We start from the raw sequence: 12,873 nt of genomic DNA, 5'->3' as shown, positions 1-12,873 counted from the left end.
TCTGATGTTATACCTTCAGTAGATCCTATGTGTTGTTTTGTTTTACGGTTTAAACGCATATGCGGTGAACTTTAAAGGCTTAACAAGCGAAACAAAAACCAATATTTACATTATTCTGAATAAAAAGTGATATATGAAAGGGAGATGTTCACATTCATGTACTTTTCCACAGTTCCTTTCTTTTCCGGGTAGTTTTTGCGCATCAAACCGCATTTTGTTATTTCGCTCTGTTCAGACCTGCACTCCTAATTTCTGTGCAAAAAGGACATCTGGCGCTGCTGTGCGCCGTCTGGCCTTTTCACAGATTCCTTTATTCGGGGTTTTTGTTCGTGCACGAGCACCAGATAAACAAAAACGCACTAAAATAAGCAGTTTTATCCATAAGTGTAAAATGTTTTATTTAGATGTTTTTACTGTGCAACAGCAACAATACAGAAAGTTGTTCATACGTACAAATACAGAAAACAGACACATCAAAACATCTGCGATAACAGCAGGAGCTCCAGTCCTTCTCTCCAAACAGAAAGGAAAGACAAAAATAGAGAATAACGTAATCGCTGATTAAATATGCATTTTGTCTTTATTTACACGCAGAATCTGAATCCACTGCAGCTACAGTTTAACCTCGCGCGCTTTTCTGGTTCTGTACAAACTTCTGATGCTCCGACTGAACACTTTCCAACTTATTATTATTATTATTTTTTTTTTTTGCATTTAGTGGGCCGAACACGCGCAGCCCTCGTTCAGAACAGAACGTTTTCACCGTGATGAGCATGCATGTTTCATCTGTGCTTCAAAACATCCCAGAAGACATGGAATAATCGTGTAAGACACTTTTGAACTCCAAAGAAGCAAAAATCTAAGAATTCCCCTTCAGTCATTTCTGTAAAACAAAGATGCAGCTTTTAAAAAAACAGGTGAACAACGTTTGTTTCCCTGGTATCTCCTTTCAGAATAAAACTTCCTTGAGCATTTTATTGTGAAAACCTCTGGCTCCGCTACGTTTAAAACTTACAAATGATGCCAGAATGTTAGAACAGCGACTGGAGAAAGAGAGAACGTGGTCTACACAGTGGAACTACGTTGGCATGAACAGCCTTGCAGTTGAGCGGTAGTCTGGTGTCGGCTCCGGGGCGCCGCGTCATCCGGAAGAGGTCGCCGAGCCGTTCAGAGAGACTTTCCGGGGTTTTCCGCCACTTCCGCCGGTGCTGCTGAACTGGTTAAAGGGCCGGTTCGGGGTCTGAGCGGCGGCTGCAGCGGTTCCGTTCACGTTGTTGGGACCGTGAGGGAGCTGAGGGTGCGGGGACCGGGCGGGCGTGCCGGGGCTCGGCAGCGAGGAGGAGGTGGACGGAGCCCCGGCGGGACTTCCGGCTTTGTCGCTGGCCGAGTCGCTCTCTGGGCCGGATCGGCTCGCGCTGTTCTGTCCCTCCTGCTGCGCGTGGCTCACCTTCATCTTCTTACAGTTGGGTCGAACCCGGTACTTCAAAGGCAGCGGTCCGTTCTGTGGAGAGATCAGCTAAAATAAGATTCGGTCCACCTTAAAAAAAAAACTTAAAACACGTACAACTAAATAGTCCCTTTCAAAATAAGAGTATTGTAAATCAATTTAGCTGACCAGTTAGCTTTCTACAGACAAACACTTCCAAAACAGAAACTACCTCCAGGCTATGACTAATTTCTGCTCATTTTGAAAAGAATACATTTATTTTCAACATGTGTTTTTAGCTTCATCAAACTAAGACCCAAATTGCTCGAAATCATTGATTTTTACAGAACACCTGACCTACAACTGGCTGAAATAAACCACAACACAAGAACACTTAATTGTACTTGTCCATCTGGTTTGTATAATACTTACGGACTGACCACTAAGCTGGAGAGCACCACTCCACATAAGACAGGAAGCTAAAATTTACTTAAATTTGCTTCAATCTGCAAGAAACCTTTTTTGTAACTAATTAAAATATTAATAACTAGCCTATTTTTTATCTGCAACTTGAAAACTTCAGAATGAGCTTAATTATTTAAAATATGTTCAGTCAGCAGTAATAATAAATGAAGCATTTGGTAATACAGAAATGCTTTAAATATATTGAACAATTAATATAAACACATAATATCTGAGTGCTCATACCCTTCTCCAAGTGTAGATATAAGCTATGTCCATTAATGTGTAGTAATCTTTAAGAGGCTCGTCTTCATACATGACTTCAACCTGGACAGAAAATTATTTTTATTAATTATAAATAATGCAAATATGTTTCTGAACTTAAACATAATGTAAAATCCACAAGGCTGCAGTTATTTTATGTATATTAAAACATGTTATTAATAAATAAAATAAAGAGTGTAAAACAAAGACCTGGTAAGTGTTTGGGATGTCCATTTTGCTGCGTAGAAACTTCCTCAGATGCATGACTGTCATGGCTGCTGGACACTGGAGGTACCGCTTGTTAGTCACCTAAAAATGAAATTAATTAAAAACTTCTAAATTCACTTGGTAGAAAATCTTATTTTTTTAATCAAGTCCACCTTAAAAGAATGTGTTTGCAGATTTTATTTTAACATGAAAACAAAAAATTAAAGTCTTTTATTTTCTAGTTTTAACTGGATAAAATAAAGTAAAAATCAGCTGCAGATAATAGTCTGTGACCATGTCACCATCTAATACCTGATCTCTTGACTGCTTGTCTTCTATTCCACCTCCCAATCTGCACAGAATAAAAAGGGAAATATTCATTTGAACCACACAGAACCATCATCTAGAACACAAATGTGAATTCTGAATTTAGATTTACTAAAATAAAACAAAAGATTTCTCTGCAGGTTGGATGTCACACGGGTCCATAAACACTTCAGCTCTGTCTTTAGTTATATCAAGGCTGTCCGTCTTTTTTAACAGACAGTAAATATTTAACATACAAACTGATGCAACACATGACCACTCCAAACCAATCAGCAATCAAGCTTCACTGCAGAGTCTCCAAACATTTGAATAAAAACAAAATCTCACCTGCTCTGATCGAAGAACTCGATGGAGAGGCTGATGATCTCATCGTCTGTTATGATTCTCTTGTCTTCGTCCGCCACCTCCCCTCGGTCCTCGTGGGAGCCGTTGGAAGCTTCAGGAGGAGAGAGACGCAAGACGGTGACTTTACAGAAACGGGAGATTAAGATTATTAATCTCAGTCTGAGTTTTCTGACTCACCATCTACAGGATGCTCCGCATAAAAGTCTCTCCTCCTCTTCATTTCATCTGAGGACAATCAGAGTTCAGCTGTTCATTTCTCATCAACAGAGTCAAACCTCATTTTAAGTTTCTTATAATAATGTGACAGTGTCACAATAAAAAGTTCAGCAATGAGGAGTGTTCGTACAATAACCCGATGTAATACGCTCTTCTCTTACGTAGATTTGCAGCTTTTGCTAAATAACCCAACACAAACCTAAATATTAAGATATTTGGGAACATTTCATTTCATTAAACTAAATATTTTCATTTTTTTATGGTTTGTGGTCAAATTAATGCAGTTTTATGAAGCTGATCTGAAAGAAGAATAAAACTAAATATTCTTACTTTTGAAGAGACCAGGGACTAGTTTGTACACAATGTCTTGTAAAGTTTTGTCAGACCTAAAAGGAAGAGGAGAAACTTGTGTTGTCAAAACTGGCATTTCCATCTATAAAACACGCATTTTGTAAGATATAAAGAGATATAGATTTACTTTAAAAATACATTATTTATATTTTATAAAGAATTCAAGGTCTCACCTGATGTTGAGCAGGGGCTTGGTTTTATGCACTTGCACATCACAGATGGGGCAGTATTTACTGGATTCCAGATAACGCACAATGCACATTTTGCAGACTGCAAAGAAATATTTATGTTAGAAAACTTGCAGACCGCTGAACAGAATTCTTATATACTAAAAGGACAAATCTCTTCAGCAGACGTTGGTGATGAGATAAAGAAACGATGCTCACATGAGTGGAGGCATTCGATGATGGTGGTTGCATCTATGAAGTATCCTCCACACAGGACGCAGATGAGGTGAGGATTCAGCTCCGTGATCTTTATCCTGGTGGTCCGATGCATGATGGGAGGAATAAACAACAATCCTGCACGCGGAGGAAAGGAAACCAGTGAGGGGGACCATTCGGACCAGTTAAAGCGGTCCAATCTCTTATTAATAATGATATTATGCTACTTGAAGCCTCCTCTTCACTTTAAAGCAGCATCGTTTATTATAAAGAGCTGCTGAAATATAAAAGGGTCAATCAGAGGTGAGAACTGATCCCAGATCAGCCAAAAATCCGCTAAATGCGTTAAATTAGCGGATTAAATGGAAAACAGCGGCCGCGGTGGGGAAATAGCCTTTATTCTGGGTTCTCATCGCGTCAGGTGTGCTAGTCACATTGGGGGGAAACCTGATCGTTCCTATGGCAACAACCCCCCTCGTTTTTTTTCGTTTTTTTTTTTAGCTTTTAGCACATGGCTGGCGGTCAGTGACCAGAACGAGACAGGATGTCTAACCCACAACATCAAGTCTGCCGGTGAGCAGAGCGGGAGTAGTCGCTCCGTGACGCGCGCGCAGGCACGCAGCCGCTGCACCGCCTGGCAGCACGGCTGCCATTTTGTGGAGGAGAGAGCGAAAACGGGCTGCAGGCGGGAGGGGGGGCACGAGAAGCCTCGACTCCACGGGAGCTCCCCGATCATGCACACAACACCTATCCGGACACGAGCTCTGCTGACGTGCTTTGGCTCGATCCGGGTTGTTGTTGTTGGTTTTTTGTTGTTTTTTTAGCGTCTGCGCGATTATCCACACGCAGGCTGCAGCGACTGCGCTCAAGTTGGCGCAAGCTGGAGCACACACTGCTGTTGATTCGGCTCCTTGTTATGATTTTAGTTGTAATAGTAGCAGCTGAACAAACTGGCGCGCGCCACGACAGCCTCCATTTCAGCTTTGTGCAAAAAATAAAAAAGGAATAAAACGGAGATAAACATGAACGATTTGCGCCTCATTTACCACATTAAGAGATTTTCCTTTAGGGAAATATTCCGAATGAATCGGAAAACTCTTCTGGTTCGGAGGCGAGTCCTGGATGATGACCCAGAACCCGAACAGAACCCGGATCAAAGACCGCTCCGGATCATGATGGATCATCTATGTGCATCATGTTGCCTGTTGCGCCATTAATCGAACCGCTGGTGTTAGGAGAACTGCTCCATCTCTCTCTGCACTTTCTAAAAGTCAATCTAAAAAAAAAAATAAAAATATAAACTAAAAATATAATCCTGGTAGGAACGAACGTCCTCCACCGGAACAGAACCAAAGGAGCAGGCTTAAGATCTCAGACAAGAGCTGAGAGGAACCGAAATAAATCCGGAATTTGGGTTTAAAAACAAAATAAACACCAGCAAGTTCTGACAGCTGCAGCGAATTCAGTCAACTCTGAATTAAATCATCCTTAGCCCTAGAGTCACCTTTGCCTCGGCTGTCTATCCGTTAATCACAGGTAAATATAAACAAACACCCGGACTGCGTAAATCCACTATTTAACTCACACCGTCACCAAAGTCCATCCTGAAAACGAGAACTTTACACTAAAAACAGCCAAAACATTAGCTCAATCGTGCAAGACCAAGACCAAACACCAAAAACATTAAAACCAACCATGCAGATAAACACAACAACAAACAAACAAACAAACGTCCAGCTGGTGACAAATAAAGTGGATTTAGCGGAATGAACCGTTTCGCTGCTTTTTGACACAGCCGTCTCTTTGTGCCGAACCCCATGCACGCGCCACAGTCTTACTTTTATTTATAATTCCTCAAAGACAAAACAACTTTCTCCCTCATCAGAACCACAAACAGAACCATAAACCGTCCCTCCGTCTGATTTTTAATGATCCAGTCTTCACCAAGCAGCCGTCGAAGCACATTTATCCACAAATTAATCACTCTGCCTCCGCGTCACCTTCAGCGGGAGTGACCCAAGTTAAGTTAATAAATCATTTCTGGGATCAGATTCACCAAATGGTAAAACAGGACCCGGATCAGGACACCCGAACCTTCCCGAATCTATAATCTGACGGGTCTGGGTGGGAATCCGGGCTCGTGGGGCGCGTTTGGAGCACTTGCTGCTGGTAACATCTCAGCCCACCCAGCCCTGCTCGCTTCAGATCCTCCACTTTACATAAATCCAAACGACGCAATCCGAACCAGAGCCGCGATCCGTCCACACACACGCCGACCTGCCCAACGCAGAATGCGTCTGCGTGCGTTTTTGCGTATTGAGCCTGTATATGCGAGCGGAGAGCGTGTTTTGCTCACACGTACAAACAAAAAGTAGTGCGCAGACACCACGGACTAGACGGACGGAGCTCCACGTCGCTGCAGCCGCGGCTGAAAAAGCTCCACATCAACCGCTGGATCCGCGCGAAGCCCGGGCACGAAAACACGGAGCCCCGAACGCCGCCTTCGGCCGCTGCGAGTGGGAGAGGGGAACGAACGAGACCTACCTGGAGGTTTGGCGGGGATTCGGGGCGTCTGGGAGCGAGGAGACAATGAAAGTTGGGAGGCGATCAGCAGAAAATGAATAGGAGCCGAGCCGCCATCTTGAACCAGGCTGCAGACGCTGTCAGAGGCGGAGAGAGAGAGGGAGGGAGGGGGAGAGGGAGAGGGAGAGAGAGAGAGAGCGAGCGCAATTCAGATGTGCAGAGAAAAACTCCTCGCTTCCACGCAGCTCTCGCGCCGCGCGCGCGCACCGATCCGTGGCTCCAAAAGCTCGCGGCTTGGAGAGTCTTCCTCCTTGGCACCGAGAAGTTTATCTCCAAAGTACCCGCTTAGCGAAACGCAGCCGTGTGTGGCTCATGTGCGTGAACGTGTGCATGTGTGTGTGTGCGTGCGCTCCGTGGAAACTGACACCGTCCCCAAAATGGCTTATAGTTCGACCGCCCCGCTTTGGTCACGTGGTCTCTTTGCTTAAGGGTGCCTTGGAATTACCGTCGGTCCACGCGCTGTTATTCAAAAATAGCAATAGTTGGATCAAACGTTCTTAAGTCTGTCCGAAATAACAAATACAGAGACGTGTGTGCGCGAGTGGGTATTATTAGCGGAACTTGACCACTTTGCGCATAAATAGCACCACTCTGGATCGTTAAAGGCGCTTAGTTAAACATTACTGTCGATGCATTTTTTTTCTGGACAAAATGTGACGCAGGATTTAAAATAACACGCTTTGCGCCACATCAGCGTTATAAAACAAGGCGGACACTAACCCAGAGGCTCTGGTGTTTAAAAATAAACACCGGCTCGTGTCGGTTCCACCATCAGAAGAAGCCTCGGTGCCCATTACCGCGGGAGGCAGCTGCCTTTTCTAATCTCTGCGCTTTTCAGACCCACGCACTTGATACGTGACAAATGGCGATGGTGTCAAACCTTTGTCACGGGCTGTCCTGACATCTAAAGGGTGGAAAAATACTGCGCCACAACATTCCCTCTTGATGAATTGAGGTCTTTATCCTGCGCGGAGCCAGCAGCGCCAAGTCGGATCCGAGGCGCATCTCGGGTGTTTCTGGAGCTTTGAAGTTTCGGGAGATGGATGAAAGAGTTTCCAGGACGGGAAGGCAACGAGATTCCAAGTTCACCATAATAGCAATAATATTAAGGCTTTCTGCTAAAAGAGACAGTTGCGCCAAAACCGCTGCTTGTTGCGACAAAAAAATAAAATATAAACTGCAGGAAATACTTTTTGTTTCCAAAACATGCCGATTTATTAATCTGATGTTCAAAAAGATCAGGAAGAGTTTCAAATTCTGATTCAAAACAACTTTATTCAAATACAAATAATAGAATAACAGTTGCGCATGTGAGCACGTTGTGCCAATTTATTGAGAAAAAACAGGAAATGCGTCATCAGCTTGAAAAAAGTATATCATTAATATCAGTCCAACTAACAACATAAACTGGGATTTGGTTGCTAAAGGAACCAGGTGGAGGTGATGGAACTTCACATCTGACTGGCTTTCTCCACACTCTTGGCTGCGTCCTTCAGCTTCCCCACCAGATCCTAAAGATCAAATCAAATAAACATAAATTATTTTATTCTATTTAGAAATGAGCGTGTTTCCGGGTTATTTAAGGTCAACCCCTTTCTAAACACCCCTTTTTTTATCTTTGATTGCATCTGAATTCAAGCCGTTGCACTTTTTTTTGTGCAACAGATTCTTACAAGACTTTCTGGAATTCGTTTAAAATTTGCCACAATCAAGTCAATAAATCGACCTTTGCATTTAAACCCTGTGATTTTTACCTGCAGCTGCTCCATCGTGCAGGTGAAGTCGATGTCTTCAGACGTTCCCTTGTTCTGATGGAGGAACAGACGTGTCATTTTGGCACATTTGTGCATCATATAAACAAGGGACAAAGGAAAGTTACCTCGGTGTTTAGCGATATGGAGTAAAAAGGCTCATTGACTTTATCGATCTGTCTGTTCTGATGGAGAAAAACAACATTTTAAACGTTGCTACCAGAAATAATCCACTACTTGAGCAGATTTACCTTCATGTTGTACTGCAGGCGCCATGACACGTCAGTAATCTGAGCTGGACGTCTTCCTATGCTAGAGAGAAAATAAACACATTTTATCCTCTGCAAGAAGGGGTTTGGGTGATGCATAAATGTTCTTTTATATTGTTAAATGTTTGAAAACGCATCTTTAGAGCAATTTGTGGAAATAAACGCTTTATTTTAGATTAATGAACTCATTTTGAAGTCCACATTTGTCTTTCTTTTTGGTGCTAGCAACAACTGATGCAGATCAAAGTGCTTTTATTTTGAAATCTTAACAGGGATATGACATAAAACATATAAATTATATTAACACAGCAAATAAATTTCATAATAAAATAAAAGGCGAGTCTCTGTTTATAAGGTTAGGAGCAGCAAAACCAAGATCCCTTCGACAATTTAATTTAATCTAGATTTTAGAATGACGGTCTGCTTGATCTTTGTTCCCGTTTAGACGTTTTAAAAACTTCAAAATCTGAAACTCCCGAAGAGGTCTGATCTCTGATGAGTTTGAGACAACTGATCCAAGCAGGACAGGAAGTGATACAACCACGACGAACGTCTGCATTAGTCTGGATTACACCTTTTCACCACAGAAAGAGTCAAACAAAAATCAAAGCCTCTTAATAATTTGGTGTGAGAAACTAGTCAGCTGATGGCTCTACATCCTTACCTGGCTAACAGACCCTCCAGTTCTTTTTTATGTTTCTGTAAAACAAAATAAAACATTTCTTTAGTCACAACAAAAACAAACAAAATCAATATGACCTCGTACCTGATACGTGTTGTAGAATAGTTCTATCCTTTCCGGGCTGAACGTGAGCTCCTCAAGGCTGGAGCTGCAGGAAGAAACGGCCATAGAGTTCATTTATTTTACTCAAAATACCAGATCAAACTAACTTTTGTTTGATCAGCGTGAGAACAACCAACTTCATTCAATAAAGGCAGAAAAAAGACCTTTTAGGAGAGCCAAAGCACAAAGAATCAACGTTGGTTTATTTAAGACATGACAGGTGTTTGTGGTTATACATCATCAGAAAGGTCACCATGAAGGTCATTAATTTGACATCTGAATATTAAATTGGAAGCATCGTGTATTGAATCATTTGACAAACTAAACCTTAAAACTGTTAAAATAATAACCTTTAGAGATCCTTTCAAAATAATCTATAACTGGTGTATTTAAGCAGCTCATTGATTCTCTAATTCTGTTACACTAAAACGGACAATAAAGCGCTTTTCTATTCTAGTGTCTATTTGATTGGGTTTCATTTTCATTAAATACTCCACATGACTATGAACATCCACTATTTAAATAAGCACTTGATTTTATTGTTTTACACCAGAATTTTGCATGTTGACTTTCTTGACCTCTTCAAAGATTTAGTAACTAGGCTGGTTTTTTCAGCGTTTACTGGTCCACAACTCCATGTTGGACCTCCACCAGGTGCTGGGGGTCAGCTGGTGACCTCACCTACCTTACAGCTGATTTGTCTGCGTTCTGCTTGACCCCCTCCAGGATGAAGGTGGTCGCTGCAGTGTGGATCTGCTTCAGCTGGACTCTGTCGATGCTCTTCAGCTCGGGCTGATCTACAAACACACACACACAGGCTCAGTCAGAGGACGGAGGCCACCGCAGACTGGCTCGGTGGTTCGGGATCTCCAGATTGACGCGCAGAATGGAAATCAATGATGATTTGCATGTGAATGCGTCCCTCAGCTGCACCAGCCCTGGTGGGTGGGAGGTGTGGGGGGTCCTTTTGTTTATTTCTCTGGTGAATATTTCACTTTCTAAATATAATTCTGACACAAGCATGAGCTGAAACGGTGAAGCAGCAGCACGCGCCTGCAGAGCCGCAGCTCCTGAATGCATGATCAGATCTCACAAGGTATTTGTGATATGCTGGCCGCGGGATTATCTAATCGCTGCTGGATTAAAGGCGTGTAACAAGAAATAAAGGGGTTGGGATCGCTTTATGTGAGATTTAGAGCCGAACAATAGCCAAAAAGTGCAAGCATCGCTGCAGATTTGGTCATATAAAGAGGGAGAGAAACCGGAAGCAAGCAGCAGTGGCGGCGATGGAGACAAAAGCGGCGGCGGCGGAGAGACGCAGCGACTCACCGAGGACTGTAGCGTCTCCCTGGGAGGAGACCAGACTCCGGAAACACACCTCCACCAGCTCCTGGAAGCTCCTTTGGTCCACCGAGGACGGACAAGCGAGGAGACGCATTCCCCTCTGAACGGACTCACTCAACTCCATTTTGCAAAGGGGGCGATACGTGACATCACGCCACGTGACTGATCAGCTGATCCAGCGCATGCAGGATGAGAGGGTAGAGCGAGGAGGCACAGAGAGAAATAACCACCCAATGATTAGGGAGAAAGTCTGCTTTTTATGTTAGATGGAGCGCGTGCCGCTTCTTTTATACGCTAACATAGCAATCAGACCAAAGCAATCGAAACAGCAAGTCTGGATCCAGATCCCTGTCGTCAGCATTTCTTTTTGATGAAGATGAAGGTGGATGATTACAGGAGTGAAGTCACAAAGCATTGGAATTAAAAATCTGGATTATTTCACCAAACACCGACATCTGAACTCCCCCAATTTCCAGTATCGCGTTATTAAAGAAACCTTGAGCGGGGTTTCTTGTTAAATTGGGTCTGAAAACACTAGCTTTTGCCATTTTGACCACATTCTGCAAATAAACGCTCAAAATAAAAACATTTTATTAGGAATGTCCTGGAACCGGACCCTGAACTGATCAGGAGGAACAGAGATTAAAAATTAAACATCAGATGGGTTTGAAATTTTGATTTCTGTTTCAATTTTTAGACAAAAACATTTGTTGATGAATCAAACAGAAATAAAAATCTTAATTAAAACCGGTCCAAATGACAGTCCTAAGTCAGCCATATGTCAGAAAGGCTGTATTATAAATATATATTTAGGCTTTTTCTGGTTTTGATGTGAACACTCATGTTGATTTTTATTAAATTGATTCCTGATTTTTGTCTTAAAATTTTTATTTAATTTATGTCTTTTGGCTGATGCACTGCCAGAGACCTTTTCTAAAATTCTCGTTTAAGAGATATTTTTAATTATCTCCTTTATTGAGACAATTTTGATTTAAAGAATTCTTGCAAACGTCATCTTTGCAGGGATGATGACATTTTTGACTCAAAGCTGTCGATGAGGTGCAGTTCTTTCAATATTTTATTTTGTTTTCGTTTGAGGGATGTCCTGTCGGAATCTCCTCATATCCTTACAATAACTTCCTCCTTTTGGGTACATATCTGCAGCAGGGTGTTGCCAGATGCTTTTTCAACCTATAAATTGTTTATCTTTCCACATTAATTCGTCTTTATTCTGGGTTTATTGTGATCTCCGGTGTGGTTTAAACTCCAGTAAGAGGAGGAATTGAATTGTTTCTATTGTGAATTGATTCTCTAAATTATTTTCATCACTAATGATGAGCTGCAGCTTAAGTGAGGCTGTTGGATTTAAAGGACTTCATGAGGCTGACCTCTGACTCTTGTCCATTTTAATTCCTACTTGTGACACATATTCACTCTCTTTGCTCTTTCCCTCATTCCATGACACATCTCTGATGAAAAAAGTCATTTTAATTCACTTTTCCCTGCATAAAAATAACTACGTTTGCAAAACCACCAGAAAACTGAAGATATTTGCATCTTAACTTTTTATAAAATGTTAAAACGAGTTCATGCTGATTTTCCTTCATTTATAACTAATTTAACCTATAGATAAAATCAGCCTGATTTCATCTGAACAAAACCTGATATGTCATGTAAACATCAATAAAGCAACCTTTAACCTGAAAAATTCCAAAAATGGTGAAAACTTGGCATTTCATTAAAAAAGTGATTATTAGATTCAAATTGTTTCTGCAGATAATTAAATAAATAAATTCTATTTTCTTTATTTAATTAAACTGCTCATTTGTAATTATTGAAACCATTTTTATTCAGGCCAACACAGTTGAATATTTGGGTGAAGCATCATTTAACAAAAGGAGGAAGCAACATAAAGAACGTGTTGGTGATGCACTTCCTGTTAATTTAAAAGAGCTTTTTGCTGATGGGATTTTCATTTTGTTGTGAAACAAAAATTATTACTAAACACCTAACAGTAGATTTCTGTTGGATCAAAGATGGATTCATCATAAAACGCATTTGTCAACTGATTAGTCTGTGACTTTTTAAAATATTAATAACTAAGCAGTTCAAATTTTTATTGTTTTTATACATATATTCTAGTGGGGAAATTGCACAATGT

General features: G+C 41.6%; 1 protein-coding gene across 1 annotated transcript; it reads right to left on the bottom strand.

The window, feature by feature from the left end:
* Window positions 1-695: 695 nt before the first annotated feature.
* Window positions 696-10,967, bottom strand: bmi1a (bmi1 polycomb ring finger oncogene 1a). The gene is made up of 19 exons (XM_070553440.1): window positions 10,698-10,967; window positions 10,054-10,165; window positions 9,351-9,414; window positions 9,249-9,283; window positions 8,567-8,627; window positions 8,444-8,500; window positions 8,319-8,372; window positions 8,020-8,075; window positions 6,772-6,848; window positions 6,526-6,714; window positions 3,985-4,119; window positions 3,772-3,868; window positions 3,578-3,633; window positions 3,209-3,256; window positions 3,014-3,122; window positions 2,672-2,711; window positions 2,363-2,461; window positions 2,135-2,215; window positions 696-1,501 (listed from the first exon to the last, which is right to left on the bottom strand). Exons 1-19 carry the CDS (start codon window positions 10,834-10,836, stop codon window positions 1,142-1,144), a joined length of 1,869 nt encoding a protein of 622 aa, XP_070409541.1. The 5' UTR covers window positions 10,837-10,967; the 3' UTR covers window positions 696-1,141.
* Between the last annotated feature and the right edge of the window lie 1,906 nt (window positions 10,968-12,873).

This window comes from Nothobranchius furzeri, chromosome 7 (assembly GCF_043380555.1).
Source record: "Nothobranchius furzeri strain GRZ-AD chromosome 7, NfurGRZ-RIMD1, whole genome shotgun sequence".
Taxonomy (NCBI): domain Eukaryota; kingdom Metazoa; phylum Chordata; class Actinopteri; order Cyprinodontiformes; family Nothobranchiidae; genus Nothobranchius; species Nothobranchius furzeri.
The sequence above is the reverse complement of the archived record's forward strand: the minus strand, read 5'-3'. Positions and strand labels throughout refer to the sequence as shown.

Excerpts from the sequence above, each read along its gene's own strand:
- bmi1a (XM_070553440.1), bottom strand. The coding sequence starts at position 10,836 with ATGGAGTTGAGTGAGTCCGTTCAGAGGGGAATGCGTCTCCTCGCTTGT. Across the intron at positions 10,166-10,697 it reads GGGAGACGCTACAGTCCTCG|ATCAGCCCGAGCTGAAGAGC; the intron begins GTGAGTCGCTGC and ends GTGTGTTTGTAG. Across the intron at positions 8,076-8,318 it reads GCACGATGGAGCAGCTGCAG|GATCTGGTGGGGAAGCTGAA; the intron begins GTAAAAATCACA and ends TTTGATCTTTAG.